Below are 19,635 nucleotides of genomic sequence, written 5' to 3'. Positions count from 1 at the left end.
GAAGATGAACTGTGATGCAATTAAAAATTTATTACAAATAATTTGAGAGCAATTTGCTCAATAATGAGAGCAAGGTTATAAAACTATGAATAACTTATTCTGTGCAAGTTTTGGTGAATGAATATGCTAATTTCAAAGTTCTAAAAATTCAAATAAATAAATTACTAATTTAAAAAAAAATTTAATTCAACATACACTTTGATTTCTTTTTATTTGTTAATTTATTTTAAAATGCAGTGGCAATGTTTCAGTCATTGTGAGACTGTATATTTATTGTACTATATTAAACACTATGAAATGTGACATTAAAACACAACATGCAAAAATTTTTTTTTTTTTTTTTTTTTTTTTTAAGTACTCCCTCTCTGGTCATCCAAGATGTAGATGAGTTTGCTTCTTCATCAAAACAGATTTGGAGAAATATAGCATTACATCACTTGCTCATCAATGGAGCCTCTGCAGTGAATGGGTGCCGTCAGAATGAGAGTCCAAACAGCTGATGAAAACATCACAATAATCCACAAGTACAACACCATTCCAGTCCATCAATGAAGTGCTTGTGAAGTGAAAAACTGTATGTTTTTAAGAAACATCTCTATCATGTAGGCTTTTTTAACTTCAAAACCATTGCATCAGGCTAAGATACGATACTTTTCTCCATTGAAAAGCCATCTCCTCTGAATTAGGAGAGAATTATGCACCGTTTATGAACAAAAACAGTCCTAAACAGATCTAAACTAATATGTTGGTGGATTTTGATGTGAGAGGACAACAGGTGATGGACTTTTTCACTGGAGGAAGCGTTATTATGGATTATGAACACACATTTTGGCCGGAAACAACATTTCAAGTGAATTGACTGACAGGAGTGGTGTGGATTTACTTGAGTATTATTTGTGGTGTTTGTATCAGCTGTTTGGACTCTCATTCTGACGGCACCCATTCACTGCAGGGGATGTGTATGGCATTTTATAGTTCTTCTGTTAAAATGACTAACATTTCCATTTTCTGTCAGTCAATAATTTGCTGACTAATCTCTCAGTTGCTTGGACAGTGGACTGTGGTGGTCACATTCTGGTCTCACTCATTACTGTGGTGGTCTGGTTCTGGTTCATCATGTGAACGCTGAGCCTGAAGGCAGGTTTTTGCTGACATGGTGTGTATAGGAGGGCAGATATTTTTACTCTCCCATCTGTTCTGCACCGTCCTGTAGTTTTACTTTGTAGCGTCCTTGGTGTGCGTCTAGGGATCTGTTCTACATACCACTTATTTGAGCCCCTCCGCTGCAGTTGTTTACAAATAATGTGGAGTGAATTCATCTGTCCTGATGAAGCCTAAGAACCTTTATTATTGATCTTAACACATGAAACTTTTAGCAACTCTTTTGGTGCTTTGTATGAAATGTGACTGATTCATGCTGCTTGAAATGTTCAGCTCTAATTAATGCACATGCATTATAACCGTTTCTGGTTGCATTTGAAGTGGATATTTTGCTTAGAGGAAAACCATCAAAGACAAAGTCTGTGTCCTATATACTTCAGACCTAGTTTCAGAGGCTGAGTGAAGGAGTGTTTGTGGGAAATCCTTCAACAACAAGCACAAAAATATTACATTTCAAAAATTCTGAATTCTACTCTATCAAAGTTACTTATTGGTCTCATGATTTGAAATAATTATTGCATAAACCAATTAATGTCTTGTTTCCTGTACAAATATCTAAACAATCTAAGATATTAAGGCTTGTTTTAAAAAAAAATTATTACAATTACGTGAGTCTCAGCTTAAAACAAGAAAAAATAGCTTGTTTAAAGGCATTAATAAACTGTATTACTTTTTGAATTCAGATTATTATTTGCTGACCTCACTGACAGATATTTTTTCTTGTTTTAAAGGAATAGTTCAACCAAAAATGAACAGAAAATTTAATCACCCCCAGGCCATCCAAGATGTAGATGAGTTGTCTCTTCATCGGAGCAGATTTAAGGAAATGTAGCGTTCCATCACTTGCTCACCAATTAATCATCTGCAGTGAATGGGTGCCGTCAGAATGAGAGTCCAAGCAGCTGATAAAAACATCACAGTAATTCACAAGTATTCCACACCACTCCAGTCCATCAATTAACAACTTGTGATTTAAAAAACTGTGTGTTTGTAAGAAACAAATCCATCAAGATGCAGTTTTTGTGTGTGAAGAACATTTCAACAATCTAAAGCTGTTTCCAAATTTTTATGGAATGGAAAGAATCCATGGATGTCAAAGTTTATTTCTGGAACCATAAACTCCAAAACCTTTATTTTTAAGAGTGTATGTGATGTATTTTATACATTTAAAAAGTTGTTTGCCAAAATATCCATGAATTACTAAATAAAGGCCAAACTGGTATCTGTGCGGTAAAGTGTGTCAGTGGCTCTGTTCATAATGACAATAGCTTTCCAGCAAATAAATACTATTGTGTCAGCGCTTCATTGAATACTGCAAAGAAATTTGGGGGCAAAATTGTTTTCTGAATGTTAATCCTTTTCATGTCTGGTGCGAGGTCATTGTGAGCAATTTGCAGCAAAATAAGCACTGATAAATCGTTCACATATTCCATCAACGCATTCCTTTACGCAAGACACAACTTACCCTGAGCAAACTCTGTCATGGGACACAAGAGACTGTATTTGTGTGCGATGGCTAAAGTGGCGGCTCCATGTGTGTGAGCAGATGGCTCTCATGGAGAAGCGGATGATCACTGTGCTGACGTACAGAGCCTGAGAATCACACAAGTAGGAGGGAAGCTGGACAGAAGAGAGTCCACAGGACACATGAGGAGCTGCAACGCAAACCAAACATGACCTTTCTGCAAATGTTTTTGACCTTGACAAGTCTGTATGGGGTCCACATTACAAATCTGTGATTTTCATAAACAGAAAGAAGTTTTAGGATTAAACTAATTAAAACAAAGGTTTAACATGAAGAAATGTTTTCCCTTTTTTGGTAACACTTCACAAGACAGATCAATTTGTCAATATTAGTTAACTACATATAGTTGCATGAACTTGAACTTAAAAAATATTGTATACTAATACATTGCATTTAATAATCTTAATAATCATGTTAATTTCCACATTTACTAATACATTCTTTAAAAATCAAAAGTTGAATCTGATATTATTTAATGGATGTTGATTGGTAAAATCAGATAAATATTTTACTAGATTTATTCTAGACTTTATATTTATACTAGCATATTTATAGTAGACTTTTTAGACTCTTGACTCTCTTAACTAATCGCAAAAATATATTACTTAAAACAAATATTATTAAATATAAGTATTATTTTATGAAATAAAAGTAATAATAATAATAATAATAGTAATAATAATATTTAAATATATATTTTGTATATTTCTATACAAGATTTATATTGTATTTATAAATATTTACCTATATTGATTCAATATAATCATATATTGTTATTATTCAGTGTACTAAATTAAAAACTGAGCAAAGGCATTACGATGGATGATTGCCTTGATCTTCATCATAATCATAATTTAATGGATCTGAGATATTATGAACTTACAAGCAGTTGTATTTTTATTAACTAATTTTAACAAATATTAATAAATACTGTAACAAATGTATTGCACATTGCTGGTTAATGCATTAACTAACATTAACTAATGGGACCTTATTGTAAAGTGTTACTGCTGCTCTCAGATAGTATTGCTGATGATGCTATAATTAAGGCATTATCTCTAATAATATAGAGATTGTGTTCTTTTCATTAAATATTCACCATATGAATCACTTCATTCATTTCCATGCTGATTTGGGATGTAAGAATGATTGTGGCTCCATCTAGTGGGTGTAACACAGACTGACTTCTAATTCAGTTCTGCTTTCAAGGAGGCCAGTATTTAAATGAATAGTTTACCTGACTGATTTGTTGCTTAAAATTAACCAAGTTTGTTCTTTATCCATAATGAAGCAGAAATGGTACAATTTAAAATGTTTAAAAGTATAGTTTAAGTTTAAAGTTTATTTTAAAGCCATTGTGATGATAAAGCAACCAATATACAAATTACAGTATTTGGATCCACTATCCCAAAACACATCATATACAGCAGTTATTATGTATGCACAGTATTATTTAGGATTTTGTAATATTTTCTGCATAGACAATAGTGTAGGATTGAAAATTACATCATTAATCTCCTGAGACGGTGAGAGGAGACCCTGGAGACCGTGTGTTACTAAGCATCCGGAAACAGCAGCCATTACAGGAGGGATGGGCCAACTGTGTCTGCCACAGGCTTCATTGAGAATATTTTGTACCCAGACTGAGAGTCCCAGATGACCTGAACAACCAGTACTGTAACAGAGAGAAAGCTGTTGAGTTAATTAGATATACTGTTAATTACACTCTATTCTACACTGTTAGAGATTTCAAAGGGTTTTACAGTAACTTACTGGCAACGTTACTGTAATTAAGATTTACAGTAGCAAACTGTATTTGATTTACAGTTGAAAACTGTGCTGTTTTACAGTAAATAAAATCCAATTCATCAGTATACTACTGTAATTCATTCATTTTAATATAGATTTCATTAGATCTTATAATTTTTATATATAATTAATTTTATTTTTACTCTACATAGGTACTACTGGCATTCAATTAAAATAGACACAATAATTACAAAATATCAAATTCTTTATTTCAAACATTGCATGTATAACACTTAACAATACAGACTTCCAGCGCTGGAACAGTGCAACTTCACCATTTCTCCTGTCTTAGGACATTTTGCAGTGCATTAAGTTGTATCCTCTGGATACAAGCAATGTACTTTTCTGTATATCAGCACATGTGCGCGATGCCGCAAGCACAATGTGCTATTAGTTTTATACAACAGCGCATAGCAACATGGTGTTTCATTCCGTGAATGAATCAGTTTTTGAACGAATCGAGTGAGCCAGTGACTCAACGGTCTATTCAGATGGTCTCACTTCTTTCGTTTCTATTGAATCAGCAGTTTTGAACGAATAGTTTGATATGAATGATTCAGTAAGTCATTTATTAAAACAGGGACTTGTTGCCACCTACTGGCGGTTTTACTTTCATATTTATTAATCCCTGACAGACCTAAACCAGCCAAGGTGCCAGCACAAAAACACATTCAGCAAAATATTGTTTATTTATCATTATTGACCAAAATTCCTCTATTTCAGGGCCCAGAACAAGACACAACAATAGCCACAAGACACAACTAGTAAAAATCTGACACAAACACACAGACAAACGTACATATATTTTTACCTTGCTTGCTGGTCTTATTCTCTCGTATAAGGTGCATCGACACACAGCGCAGATGTTCTCCGGAGCTCTTCCACTCTCGCGGGTTCATCCCCAGGCAAAACCTGCGGCGCTGCCCTACTGCTTCCGTGTCTTCCTCGGATGTGAGTGGCGTGGCGCGGCGCAACTCGACAACAGACAACAATATAGAACCCAATATTTATATTATCTACAGTGGATGCGGACAGTAAACTGATGCCCTGACGTGCAGATGTACTCCAAGCACTCGCGCTGTTTCTGACACGAAGTACAAATGGATTTTTCCAATCATTACAAGCGATGTAACACGCCCAGTGCAGTCAGTCCCAAACTATTGCAGCGTTGTAGACACGGTGCACAGCAAATTGTGTCAATCCAAATGTAAGAAATGAGGAAAATAAAACAATCTCAATAGAATGGCGCCAAAGAGACCTTTACAGCAAATACAGTAGTATACAGCAATTTTAAAAAAAATACAGTAAGTCTCTGTATGTGGGGTCTGACGTTACAGAAAATTCCCATGATGCAAAGGGTATTACAGTTATTTACTGTAAAGGGAATTTGCAGTATTATACTGGGTGATATACAGTAAATAACTGTGGAAATTACAGAAATGTCTAACAGTGTAAAGCACTTTGAGTATAAATGTATTTGTTTATAAATGCAACTAATGAAATAAAAGAATTAATATTTTAGCAACTTTAAGTTTACTGGGATATATTCCATTGCACTAAAATCTGTTTTCTCTAGTTGTAGTTTGTATCAAAATTGTATTTCATTTTTGTGAATTGTGTCCTCCAATATAAAACACAATAAAACCACATTAACATTAACAAAGGCATGAGTCAATTACTGTATATAACATACTGTAGGTGGATTTTAAATGATAATTTACAGGTCAAGAGTGTTTTTCATAAATTTCAGATTAGGGAAGGCTTTCACATTTTATATGTTCATTTTATAAGCTGTTGTCCAAAACAATGGCTGAATATTTCCTGTTTGTTGTCATTTATGTTTTTGACGTTTATGATATGTTCTTTGCTTCTTTTGTTTAATTCTGTTTTAATATAATAGGCTATAATGGCAGATTCCCCTTGTGACAGCTACTGCAAATAGTGCTGACTTCAGATTATGTTGTCAGAAAGGGTCAAATAACTCATCTTTTTTACTGGACAATAAGAGAGGAAAACTATTACTTTCTAGCTTTAGTCTCCCCTCTAAATTGAAGTAAAAAAATGTATAAATGTATATTTTAAACAAACAAACAAACACTGAGGAAGGCTTGGTAGCCGAAACGTTTGTGTCTATTCCCTAATGGTAATGATTGTAAAATAAAACGAAAAAGAAGATTGTTCTCGTGCGTGCGGATCATTAATTCTTCTACAAACAAACAAACAAACAAATAAATAAAATAATAATGACATTATATAGTATTATTTTGATTACAGAATGTTCATTATTGTTATTATTAATAATATTAATAATAAAAGTGTTATAATTATTGTTACGATAACATTATGTATGTAATTATTTATATAATAAATAAGTTAATATTATCATTTTATTATAAAATAGTATTAAATTATTTTATTATATTATTAAATATTATATGTGACCCTGGACGACAAAACCAGTCTTAAGTGTCAATTTTTCGAAATTGAGATTTATACATCATCTGAAAGCTGAATAAATAAGCTTTCCATTGATGTATGGTTTGTTACGATAGGATAATATTTGGCCGAGATACAACTATTTGAAAATCTGGAATCTGAGGGTGCAAAAAAATCTAAATATTGAGAAAATCACCTTTAAAGTTGTCCAAATTCATTCTTAGCAATGCATATTACTAATCAAAAATTAAGTTTTGATATATTTATGGTAAGAAATTTACTAAATATCTTCATGGAACATGATCTTTACTTAATATCCTAAAGATTTTTGGCATAAAAGAAAAATCGATAATTTTGACCCATACAATGCATTTTTGGCTATTGCTACATATATACCCCAGCGACTTAAGACTGGTTTTGTGGTCCAGGGTCACACATTATTAACAGTATGATTATATTATTACATTAAATCTAAACAGAATGTATTAAATTGATTGGTAATAATAATAATTTTAACAATTCAATGTTATTTATTAGTTTTTTTTTTTTTTAAATATAATGATAATAATAATATAATAACATTAAAATATATATATATATATATATATATATATATATATATATATATATATATATATATATATATATATATATATATATATATATTTAAGATTCCTTTTATATTGATTCCATGTAACCTTATTATTATTGAGTGTACTAAAATAAATCCGGGTAAAGCCATCAGGGTGGGTGATTGCCCTCATCTTCATCATAATCATCATCTAATGTTGGAACTGACTTTCCTGAAGGTTATTATAGACAACTGCCACAGGCCAAGCGCGCTGATCCTGAGTCAGTGCGCCGCAGCGGCGTCTCTCCCGCACATCCGGGTGTCGCCTCCACAGCGCAGACGCGTCGCGGTGATTGCAGCGCTTTGCGTTTCCGCGTTAGCAGCGGGGGGAACCAGCCGAGGGGAGGGAACGGAGCACAGCGAGATTGGCCAAATCTAACTGGATTACTCTGCCCGTGTCGCGATTAAAATGAAAAAGAAGTGACATTCGAGCCGGCGGCCGTGTTTAGGAAATGAGCGTGGGATTATGACACGAGACGGGATGACAACACTGCCTGACATGTGAGACATCAGGACAAATACAACAACAGTGCGCTTGTGTGGCTGTCTCCGCCACCGTCTGTTTATGCACATTTTGCATTCGTTTCGAATTTGCTGGAGGCAATATGAAGAAGTTTAATATCAGGAAGGTGCTGGACGGCTTGACTGCGGCGTCCTCTTCCTCCTCCTCCGCCGCCGCGTCCCCTCAATCGGGAAACAGGGAGAATGACATGATTCAGGAGACTCTGCAGTCAGAGCATTTCCAGCTCTGCAAGGTGGGATTAGTTATTGTGATCTCATATGGGGGGTGAGTGAGTGGGTGAGTGAGTGGCGCCAACTCGCCTCAATATTCTTCTAATTACAAAAGCAGCTCGCCATCGGTCGATGGTTTTCAACTCGGTTAAAACAAAAACACCTCAGAGTCGGTTTTAACCATCACCGGCTGGAATAAGTTAACCAGCCAGAGCTCGGTTCAGGAGATTAATCGCTCATGTGACGTCCGAGTTGACGAATCGGTGGCGGTTATTTTAAGAAGAATTCATTTAAAGGGTTAGTTCACCCCAAAATGAAAATTCTGTCATTAATTACTCACCCTAGTGTAGTTCCAAAGCCATAAGACCTTTGTTCATCTTTGGAACACAAATTAAGATATTTTTGATGAAATCTGACAGCTCTCTGATCCTGCATAGACAGCAACACAACTGAAATCTTCACAGGCCCAGACACGTTTGTTTGGAGAGTACCAAAACCATGGGCGCCTGCGCTTTCTCCTGAACGTGAACAACGCTGATTATGTTGATTACGTTCTGGGGAAAGGGTGTGCACGCGCTTCATGGTACTCTCCAAAATGGTGGAAGAGGGTAACTCCGGGAGAAGAATTGTTATTTTTGTTTTCTTTGCGCACAAAAAGTATTCTCGTAGCTTTGCAAAATTGAAGCTGAGCTACTGATGTCACATGGACTGTTTTACCGCGTTTCTGGGTCTGGGAACATTTCAGTTGTGTTGCTGTCTATGCAGGGTCAGAGAGCTCTCAGATTTCACCAAAAATATCTTAATTTGTGTTCTGTAGATGAATGAAACCCTTACGGGTTTGGAATGTCATGAGGGTGAGTAATTAATGACAGAATTGTCATTTTGGGGTGAACACTATAATACGCAAATTACTTTTTGGAACGAGCGGAACTGATTGAAGTTAGGATGAGGAAGAATGACAGACTCATTTATGTCACATTTCAAGGCGTGCCAGTCTCGTCTGTCAAGAAATACCTGTGCTTAATGTTTTGTCTAGTAGTTTAATTGGGATTGCAGAACCGATTGGCTCCTTTGCTAGTGTGAATGGATAGTTTGTGAAACCGAAAATGCACATCACATGACCATTCATAATGTTATTGTTTACAAGGTCATTAAGTTTACCCCAAAATTAAAATTCTGTCATTGTTTACTCATCCTGTATAAACATGTAGGCCTATAGGTTTCTTTCTACTGTTGAACACGTAATTTTCATTTTTGGGTGAATTATCCCTTTAATCTCACTTGTAATTATCTATAATACATTTTTATATGTTTTTGTTTCTTAATTGTCATGTGTTCTATATGCTGTTATAATTAATAATTATTATGCTGTATTATGCGGGTCAAACTGACCTTAACGGATTCACCAAGAATCAAGCTATGAAAATAGTAAATAATAACCATTCAAAACAATATTATAACAAAATTGTGACTTGACTTAAAAACACAAAATATTTCACAAAAATACAATGAGAACATCTGATAACTTAAACTATTTATCTTTTTTCTTTTCTTTTTTTTTTTTTTACATGGTTTAATGAACAAATATTTCGTATGTCAACATTTATTCATAATAAATATTTAGTCTTTTCATTTTCACAAACTGAATCTACATACAGTATTGACAACTTTTTAAAGTTTCAAATGTTATGTTTGAGCTTTTGGAATGGATCTTTATCTCTATAATAAGGCATGTTATTTTACATTTTAGATATGTGCTTTCTGCATATTTAATTGTAATCACTACATGAATGGTGTGGTAACCAGCAGGCTGTATTGGTTGGGCTTTTGTTTGACGTTATAAATTAGTCCTTGTAATACCAGAGCATGTAAATGTGGTAATAATTCAGTACCATGGTAAATATTAGAGTATTACCCTTTGATATCATCACTGTACTGTGGTATCACTACAGTAATTGAGATGTTAGTCAGCTTAGCTATCAACTTCAGTTTCTCAGCATCCTGTGATCTGAACCTCATCTGTAATATCCGTTTTAATTTCGAACTAATTAAATCCTAATTGAAACCCCTGGCCCCCACCTCATTACTAAAACCACTAATAAGAAGAGAGGCCTTGCTAACTTTCCTGAATTGTTATAACTTGTTTGTGTTCCTCCACGTGGTTGGATATATTGTTCATTTTTGTTTTGGTTTTATCTGCAAGGACCATCAATGTACCTCAATTATATTGACTTAAAGTATATTGCGAATGTGCACCAACATAAGGATGTTTCCACATATGCAATATTTAACCAACATTGTGGTTTCTTTGCTTGGGTCTTTCGTTGGTTCTTTTGCTGTAAATGATTGACATGGAATCATGTTTCCTGAGCATTTTCCAAGGAAAAATGGAGTTTGCCAAAATTAAAAAATGGTTGTTGTTAATAACTGACCCTCATGGAGTATTTTCATGGAACACAAACAGCTAATATTTGTAGATATTTATGCATGCAATAACATGTCTTGAAAAGCTCCCAAAAAGCATGTTAAACGTACTTTATATTCCTAGTCTTCTGAGGCAATATGGTATCATTGATATACTATTATAGTTTTTGTTAATATTTTGATAAGGATTTTATTTCTGTATATATGTTTTTTTATTTATATTTTCAGTTTTCATTTTACTTTTAGTATGTTTTAGTAATTTTAGTACTTTTTACTAGTTTTAATCGGGTTTTTTTTTTTTTTGTATTTTAGCTTAAGCTAAATGAAAATGAGCCTTGGCAACCAGCTGAAATAAAATAAGCTTACTTTTTTAAATTTTATTTTATTTTAGCTAATTGTCACTTTATTTCAAGTGATGAATTTTCCATCCTTTGTATGAGGGACAGATTGTAATGTAGGTTATTTCCTAAAAAAAAAAAAAAACAGGAAAAAGTTTCTGAAGAAACTCCATATGTTTTAATTTGTCCATTGTATTTATTTATGGACATTATTATCAGCAAATCATTACTTACATTTCTGTCATTTCCTCATACAAAGTGATCATTTGACTTCAGAAAACTTAGAATATAGTGCACTTAATGGTCAACACAGGTTTTGATCCAAATGCCATTAATTTTTGTGTGAACTGTTCCTTTAAGAACACCATTGCCATGTTTGTAGTTTAATGCAAATCATCTTCTGCTTCACAGACAATGCGACATGGCTTTCCCTGTCAACCCTCCTCCATGGCTTTTGATCCTGTGCAGAAAATTCTGGCTATTGGCACACAAAGTGGAGCCCTGAGACTGTATCCTTTATTTGAAGAGCTGGCGACAGCTGGCCAGTCTAACTTACCTGGGGGAAAATAAGTGTCAAGTGCGGTCGTGTTGTTTGTGTGTATATTTAAACAAAGGCAGTCTTCACACCCTTCTGCGCTGGAAGTCTTGGTGCACAAAGTAATTGACTTGTTCAAAGCATGTGCGGCTCTTTTTTTTTTTAAACTAAACTCCACAGAAACATATGATTATGTAAGTTGCAAAATACAAGTAACAACATCCTCTGGCAAATCAGCTTCTAGGAGCCTTGCTGTTCCCCCAGGAGATTTGAATATTTACCCTAGAGAAGCATCATAGGCGCTACTGACTCAAGTAACATGAAAAACTAAAGGAAAGACACCCGGGCTTGTGGAAAAATTAGCGTTAGCAAATCAACATGCCTAGTGTTATTGATCGACTGATACGTGTTACTCAGTAACGATGTTAATGCCAATATCTAAGGCAGGGTGGCGGATATAATGCTAATATCTTATATCTTTTATAATATAATTATACATATTTTAATATATATTAACTGTGGTAAAACTATGTGGCTCGTTGCATTTAAAAAAATGGTGGAAACATTAAAATTTGTTTTAAAAATGTAAAAATCTCATATATATTAGCCTGGGCACATATCTACAGTACCTCCATTGCTTGACTAAAATGCAAAACATATAAACATTGAGCATTTGAAAACCGATGCTTTGATGTACTATATGCTCAGTCATCAGTGAGAAGGTCAGTTGATTCCAGGCGGTAAAAATCAAAGCAGCCCGTTTCTCACAGAGTCATGTATACGAGCAGCCTCATTTCAGAGGCACATTTCCTAGAAGCAGGGTCTTTATTCCTAGAGGAGCTGCGCTCATTAACGATATCTCCACTGTGGCATGAGCAGCTCCACTGCCATATGTTGCAGAGCTCGTCTCATCATTGGTGCTGGCGACTATCTGCCAGAAAGCCACCTCGCACGTGCTGGAAACATCACTGGTCCTGCTGGGCACGTCTGTTAGAGCCACACACACTCAGCAAAGCTGCTTCAGCTTATTTCTGAGTGTTTTCATGTTCAGATATACACCAAGCCATTGTTTCTGTCGAAAGAAACATGGCTACAGAGTAGGGCTGGATGGTTTATATATATTGTGCAATGGAAGAATTTCTTAATATACTTTTTAATGGTATTTGTATCATGGTTTTCACAAAATCCAAAACAGATAATAACTTAGAACATCACAATACAAAAAAAAAGAAAATAAGACAAACCCTGCATATTTCAACAATCTGTGCTGTATGTAAAATGAAAAGCAAAAAGTAAGAAAAAAGGAGTTTATGACATGCAAGACCATTTTTTTCTTACAATCTGTAAATAGTTGCAAACAAGTAGTCATTGTAGATTCAGTTTTAATTGTTAAATCCAATGACAGCAATCAAAAAGCATGTCTAATTAATTAAAATAATGAAAATTCTACAATTTAACATAAAATTGATCAAAGTTCATTTTTAGGGCCCTATGAAATGGGTTTTATTTATATTTCATTTGGTTTAAATTACATTTCTGTAATCAAAAAACAATAAAATGTATACAGATATTAATAAAAGTAAAAAAAAAAAATCATTTTAGGGCCCTGTAAAATATATTTTATTCCTAAATTCTGTTTTATTTTATTGAAAATTGTGTTTTTTCTATTAAAATTTTTCTGTATTATGTTTTCATTGTTAAATTAAATTTCAATAATCAACAATTATGTCATAATTAATTGAAATAATTAAATTTATACAGTTTAACAATAATTTATTAATACATTTCAACATTAAGTCTGTTCTCAGTTTTCCGTTTTAATTTTTATGGATTCATTTTTAAAGGTTTAGTTAAATTTTAACAATCAAAAGCAAGTCTAATGAATTGATTTCAAAACATTTTAAAATTTAATAATCTATTACAAATTTATTAAAATGATCAGGGCCCTCTAAAATATTTTTCAGGAATTCTTTGTTGTCTGTTTTAACTTTTCTAGGTTTATGATTTAATACAAATTTTTTATCAAAAATGTATTCGAATGTCACAATGCATGTCTACTTCCCAAAAATGTTTCATGTCATCATCTATTTTGTGAAATACACCATGATACATGATTTTAGTTATACCGCCCGTCCATACCAAAAAAGGTTGCATGGTTGAAGGCCAGACTTGTTGTTGTAAGATTTGAATCTTAGTCGTGGGAGTGCACCTCAAGTCAAGTCAAGTTGAGCTTTATTGTCATTCCGCTACATGCGGGGGCATACAGTGGAACGAAATGTCGTGCCTCACAGGACCATGGTGCTACATAAATACAGGCATACAACAATGAAGTAAAACAATATAAACCTATACACGACTATCCTACTGATAAATTGACATTGTTTGGAGACGAACAGACGACATTAAAAGACATAAAAGCACCGTCTTTGGGACCCGGAGAAGCCGCTGCGTCTGACCGCGCGCCGCCATCTTGGTTCTCTATTACGCTTTTGTAATGGTGAGCAGTAGGTTGCCCAAGACTTCACTGTATCAATGGCATTTTGTCCTTGTGGAAAGTCACAAGCCCACCCACCAGGTCAATGTTCTGTGTGGTGGAGAGTTGAGTTGATTGGCTGACTCCTCTTGCTCAGCTGTTGCCTGGATGTGTTAATGTGCAGCGAGAGCTGATGGGCTTACTGTCATTCAGTCGATTGGGCTATTTATCAAAAGACAGGGTATATCGATTTGCCTCATTGCCCCCAGCGTTGGGAAACACCGCCACAGCTCAGCTGACACAAACTCAATGAGGTGTTTACTAACAGTAAATATCTCATTTTACATGATTGGTCTCCTGTGTCTCTATCTGTGTGTTTTCATATGGAAACCTTGCTGGACGTTGAGAAGTTTCAGCTGTCTTGGCTTTATAATAAATACTAGTAGTTTGTTGTTAGAGATGCTTGGCGGCATTAAAACAGTTAAGCGCTCTTTAATATGCAGTCTCGTCACTGCTTGGTAATGTTTTTCCAAATTACAGTGCTAAGGAGCAAACGTTTGTGAGGTTTATGCATGAATAATTGACGAATAGATCGTTGTTGAATGCTTTTAGTTCAGATTATGCTCTGTGAAGTTTTATGCACGGTAAAGACTTAAAAGCTTAATCAACCACTGCCAACAAAAGTGTTTAAGAAACACTGAACTGAAGTGTTTCTTTAAATACATGTGTAAACCAAGAAATCTGAGTTTTCTGTGTTTAGCCCACAAAAACTTGAAAAACTTGAGCCTGAGTCGAGTATCACATTTTTAACATTGTCAGTCGAATGAAGAGAGCCTTCTTTGCATTTGTGTATAGAAATACCACAAACCACTGTGGTTTACCAAATGAGGAAGTTGCCTCCTGTTCTTTGAGAATGCAACTTTCTTTCATCCTTTCTTATTTCGCAACTGTCTCACCGAAGATGAGTGCTGCATAATTCTGTTAGAACTTTAACCAGTCAGGTGATGTAGGGTTAAAAAGCATGTGACTAGATTTCTGAGCCACAGCATAATGACCTAAAGAGTACATTAGGTATATTACATCTGTTTTTTATTCATAAGTGAACTGTAAAATTTAGTGTTGATTGTGCTGCAAAATGTTTACCAGATGTTCATGATTTCGTAATGAGCTGGTGAATGCAGGAATAGTTTATAAATGATGCAATTTGTCTCTGCTGGCATGGATTATAATTCTATATATTTGTAAGGCATGTAACTACATTTTTTTATTGGGCTTTAGCATGATATAAATTTAATTAATTAATGCAAATTTTTAGCATCATCATCATCTAATGTGCTAAAGAGTACATTAGATATATTATTTGTGACCCTGGACCACAAAACCAGTCTTAAGTCGCTGGGGTATATTTGTAGCAATAGCCAAAAATACATTGTATGGGTCAAAATTATCAATTTTTCTTTTATGCCAAAACTCATTAGGATATTAAGTAAAGATCATGTTCCATGAAGATATTTTGTAAATTTCTTACCGTAAATGTATAAAAACTTCATTTTTGATTAGTAATATGCATTGCTAAGAACTTCATTTGGACAACTTTAAAGCTGATTTTCTCAGTATTTAGATTTTTTTGCACCCTCAGATTCCAGATTTTCAAATAGTTGTATCACGGCCAAATATTGTCCAATGTTAGCAAACCATACATCAATGGAAAGCTTATTTATTCAACTTTCAGATGATGTATAAATCTCAATTTCGAAAAATTGGCACTTAAGACTGGTTTTGTGGTCCAGGGTCACATTTCTGTTTTTATATAAAGAAAACTGTATAAAAAATGTATATAAATATTAAACTTTGGCTTGTAACTCATCCTGCATGTTTGTGCTGTAGAGAGAATCTGTAGAGGAATCTTTTTAAATGTGCACAGGATGTCATTCATGTTTGTTTATTAAATATTTTTACTCATTTTATAATGCATTTTATAATGCTTTTTATAACACAGTTTACAATGTTTATATCTGTTTCACATAACTGAACTGATTTTTCTCACCAAGAAAGTGCTGAAAAGTTTGCAGGCCAATGAAGTCAGCAAAAAATTATATCCAAAGTGGGTCCTGAGCCATATCTAGAGACCAGAATATAACAGGGACTTGCAGGTGGGTTATTTTTACTTGGACTGGCAAGTAAACATGTAGTGATGCACTAAAAACTACTCCGAACACATTTTAAATTACTCGGGTTGAACTACTCAACTGTCACCTTGTTTTTTAACATAGATGTGAAAATGCACCGAATACAGACCTAAAGTTGGTCTCTTTTTAAAGAAGGCTTTAGATTATTGCTAAAAGTGAAAGCATTTAAAAAAAATGAGACTAAAAAAGTTATAGAAGTTTGTTTTCTGTAATGTACTGTACTAAAATGTTATTTTATATAAAATAATTCTTAAAATCAAAACCATAATTTATTTTCCAAATTTTAAGTTGATATAACAAAAATTGAGTTTCCTGTGAGATTTTAAGGCACTACCAAAAATTGTGTACTCCATTGACATTTTGTATGCATTTTCCGGTCACAAGTATATACATTTTAATTAGGAAAAAAGGCAGTAAAAAAGAGTGCCAAGCATCCTGCTAGCAGGACACAGACAGTTAACCAGGTTAATAAACAGTTAATCAAACCACTCTGAATTGTGGATTAAGAAACGTATCTGAATGAGGAAGTGCCACACAGAACTCACCAAGTGCAGGAAATGTGTGCTAAAAACTGATACCATCTTTGGAGCTCCTTGCTTATTTCCATAGCCAGTGGTGCTTTACAATTCATGCTCGAAGAATTTTTTATTAGGCTTCAGTGTGGTATAAATTGAATTGATTAGTGCTATTTTTAGTATCATCAGTGGTGTTTCAGTGTTGATTGCCTCGTGATCTATGACCCTCTCTGCTGCTCTTGTAGGCTGCTGTTGGCAGCATCCAACTCCAAGTGCTTTAAATAACGGCCATTTGAGACCCTCCAGAGTTTGTTTAAGGCACCCAGGGCCTGTTTGATTACTGTTCTTAATCTTGTTTGGACAGATCCTATCTCGACTTTATCACTAATGGCTCAAGTTTGGCTTGGATGAGGGAGAGAGAGAGTACAAGCTGTAGAGTCAAATTGCTTTATAATTGTATTGTTTTTTGTTTTTTTTTGCATTGCACAAAGAGTTTGTCATTAATGTGGTATGTGCGTGTCTGTTTGCCGAAGCATGTTGAAGAAGCACGCCTGATTCTGCTGTAGATATTAGATATTAATATTTTTAATATCTATCAAGCAGTGTCCTAGCAACCATTCAGAGCACCTTAACAGCTCCCTAACAAAGCCATTATGTATCTGTATGTCTTAGTTTGTTAGTATGTTCGCTTAGCTATGCCCTAGCAACCAGAACATCTTAACAGTCTTGTGATGTCTAGCAGCACCCTAGCAACCACTTAAAACACGCCTGTCATGATCTCAAATATTGTGCTGACAATTGATTTTCATACAAATAATTGTAATTTAATGATTTAATTCTGTTCGGTTTGCCACTTAAAGTGCATGCCTCATACAGTATTTTTTGTTTCACTTGGAATTGTTAATAAATAAGATAAATTAAAAATGATAATAAAATTGGCCCATATGATTTATTTTAGAGCTGTTAAAATTAATAATGTTTCTGTAATTCATATATATATATATGTATGTGTGTGTGTGTGTGTATATATATATATATATATATATATAATATTTCATAATGATATTTCCCCATTTTAAATTCTTATTATCCAATGAAAGGTTAGATTTTTGTGAATTCTTTTAATAAAAGATCAAAAGGATTAACAATGCAGATTAATTTTCACAGCCGCCTTTGATCATATTTACCAAGGGTGCCAATAATTCTTACCACTACTGTATACATATATATTATTTTATAATAATTATGTAAATATACTGTGCATATCTAATTTAACCCACAAGCCTTTGTATGAAGGAAGCCCTTTATAAAAATGTATATATTATACTAATATTATTTTTTTTTCTTCTGTATTTTTTCCCCCCTCTTTATTTACTACTTGTGCATTTGATGGCATTTCTTTAAATGCTTACATTTCTCTTATTTAAGCAAAACATGATTGAAAAGTGTGGTTTTCTCAAATAATTGGAATAAGATTAAATAACCATGATCAGACGATAAATCAATAATTGCGACAGGAATAATTCAGAACCCCTTAACAACCGCTTAGCAGCTACTCGAAACACATTAGCAACCACCTATTAGTACCCTCGCGACACCTGGCCGCAATGCCATTATCTATTGTCTGTCTTTTTCACTCTTAGGCATATATAACCTTCAAACTTTAACAACTTTCCAGCAAGTCTTGATGAGCTTCCTTTCCTAGTTAATAGATTGTTTTTTTCTTATTAGATATATTTGACTCTCATTTAATGAACTAATCAAGCAGCTCTTGGCCAGAGAGACAGAATTTTAATTATGCTCCGATGGCAGTTTTATTAAAGATGTACAACCCCGTGCTGTGCTGAACTGGCATGTTTGTTAGGCTTTGATCATTTCTGGACCTCTTGATAGTTTTCTGACTAGTCCTCACCTTCCACATCATCTCATCTCCTCTCTGCATTGCTCTTTTCCTCCTTGTTCTCTCTTTTGAGAGCTGCTTTACTGCCGTGTTGGCACTGTTTAGTTCCCAGGAACAAATGTCAGCGGTTGCAGGGAACGTTGACAAGCCTGTCCGCTTTAGCTGCATTGTAATCTTTTTGCACTTGAGGCCTGTGTTATTAGGGCATATAGTATGACAGCACCCTTGTCAGATTGCACTGCTGTTTGCTCTCAGCGGAAGCCCCTGATGTTTGAAGTGAGTCACCCATTGTGGTCGGCAATATGATGCTTTAGAAAGTAAAACTTTTGTGTGGATTTCCTATTTGAAATGTTACAGAGCTTTGTTCTTTTGCTCCTTGTAGCACGCATAATTGTGTTGCATATACATATTGAATATTAATTGGAAATGATTTTGTCAAGAACAAATCCATGTCCTATTTTGACCCAAAATCAAAAGAATGAATTAAGTCAGAGCGATTATTGTTGTACTGCCTTAGATTATTTTGATATAAATCAGCATAGATGCTTGTACTATAGGTTTTTACATTTTATTAATTACTTTTGGGTTATTGTAATGAGAAACTGTCATGAAAGTAGTGTCACTCACAATAAAAAAAGATCCAGACAATCAAAGGAAAAAGTTAATGAACCTGTACACAAAGAGCAACTTTGTGTTTTCTAGGCCAGTTCTGCACTACAGGACAGTGATTTTTGTTTTGGCCCCAAACTGACTCATTGTAAAGTGGCCCTAGTTTGAAGACCAGCTGGAATGTTTAATTTTAGTGAATCCAGATCCTTACGTATGCACATGTAATCATCTTCTCCAGCTTTCATCTCAAACCCGTGTTTAGTGGATGGTCCGTTTAAAGTCATTCTCACAGACTATGGTGTACTCTGGCAAAGAATTGCCCACTTAGACAGGAAGTGGCCGTTTGACTGACATTTTA

General features: G+C 34.3%; 1 protein-coding gene across 7 annotated transcripts in view; it reads left to right on the top strand.

Moving 5' to 3' along the window:
• The first annotated feature begins 7,777 nt into the window (after positions 1 to 7,777).
• Positions 7,778 to 19,635, top strand: part of stxbp5b (syntaxin binding protein 5b (tomosyn)) — a 39,862-nt gene continuing 28,004 nt past the window's right edge. For 5 of the 7 annotated variants that reach the window (XM_058748909.1, XM_058748907.1, XM_058748908.1 and 2 more), the window contains exons 1-2: positions 7,778 to 8,317; positions 11,468 to 11,565. In XM_058748909.1, the coding sequence (XP_058604892.1) occupies positions 8,168 to 8,317; positions 11,468 to 11,565 (248 nt within the window). In that variant the 5' untranslated portion in view covers positions 7,778 to 8,167. The remainder of the gene's footprint in view (positions 8,318 to 11,467; positions 11,566 to 19,635) is intronic. The other 2 variants (XM_058748911.1, XM_058748910.1) reach the window with 1 other exon arrangement.

The sequence above is a fragment of the Onychostoma macrolepis genome, chromosome 17, assembly GCF_012432095.1.
Source record: "Onychostoma macrolepis isolate SWU-2019 chromosome 17, ASM1243209v1, whole genome shotgun sequence".
NCBI classification, from domain to species: domain Eukaryota; kingdom Metazoa; phylum Chordata; class Actinopteri; order Cypriniformes; family Cyprinidae; genus Onychostoma; species Onychostoma macrolepis.
This window is presented reverse-complemented; position numbering and strand designations above follow the sequence as displayed.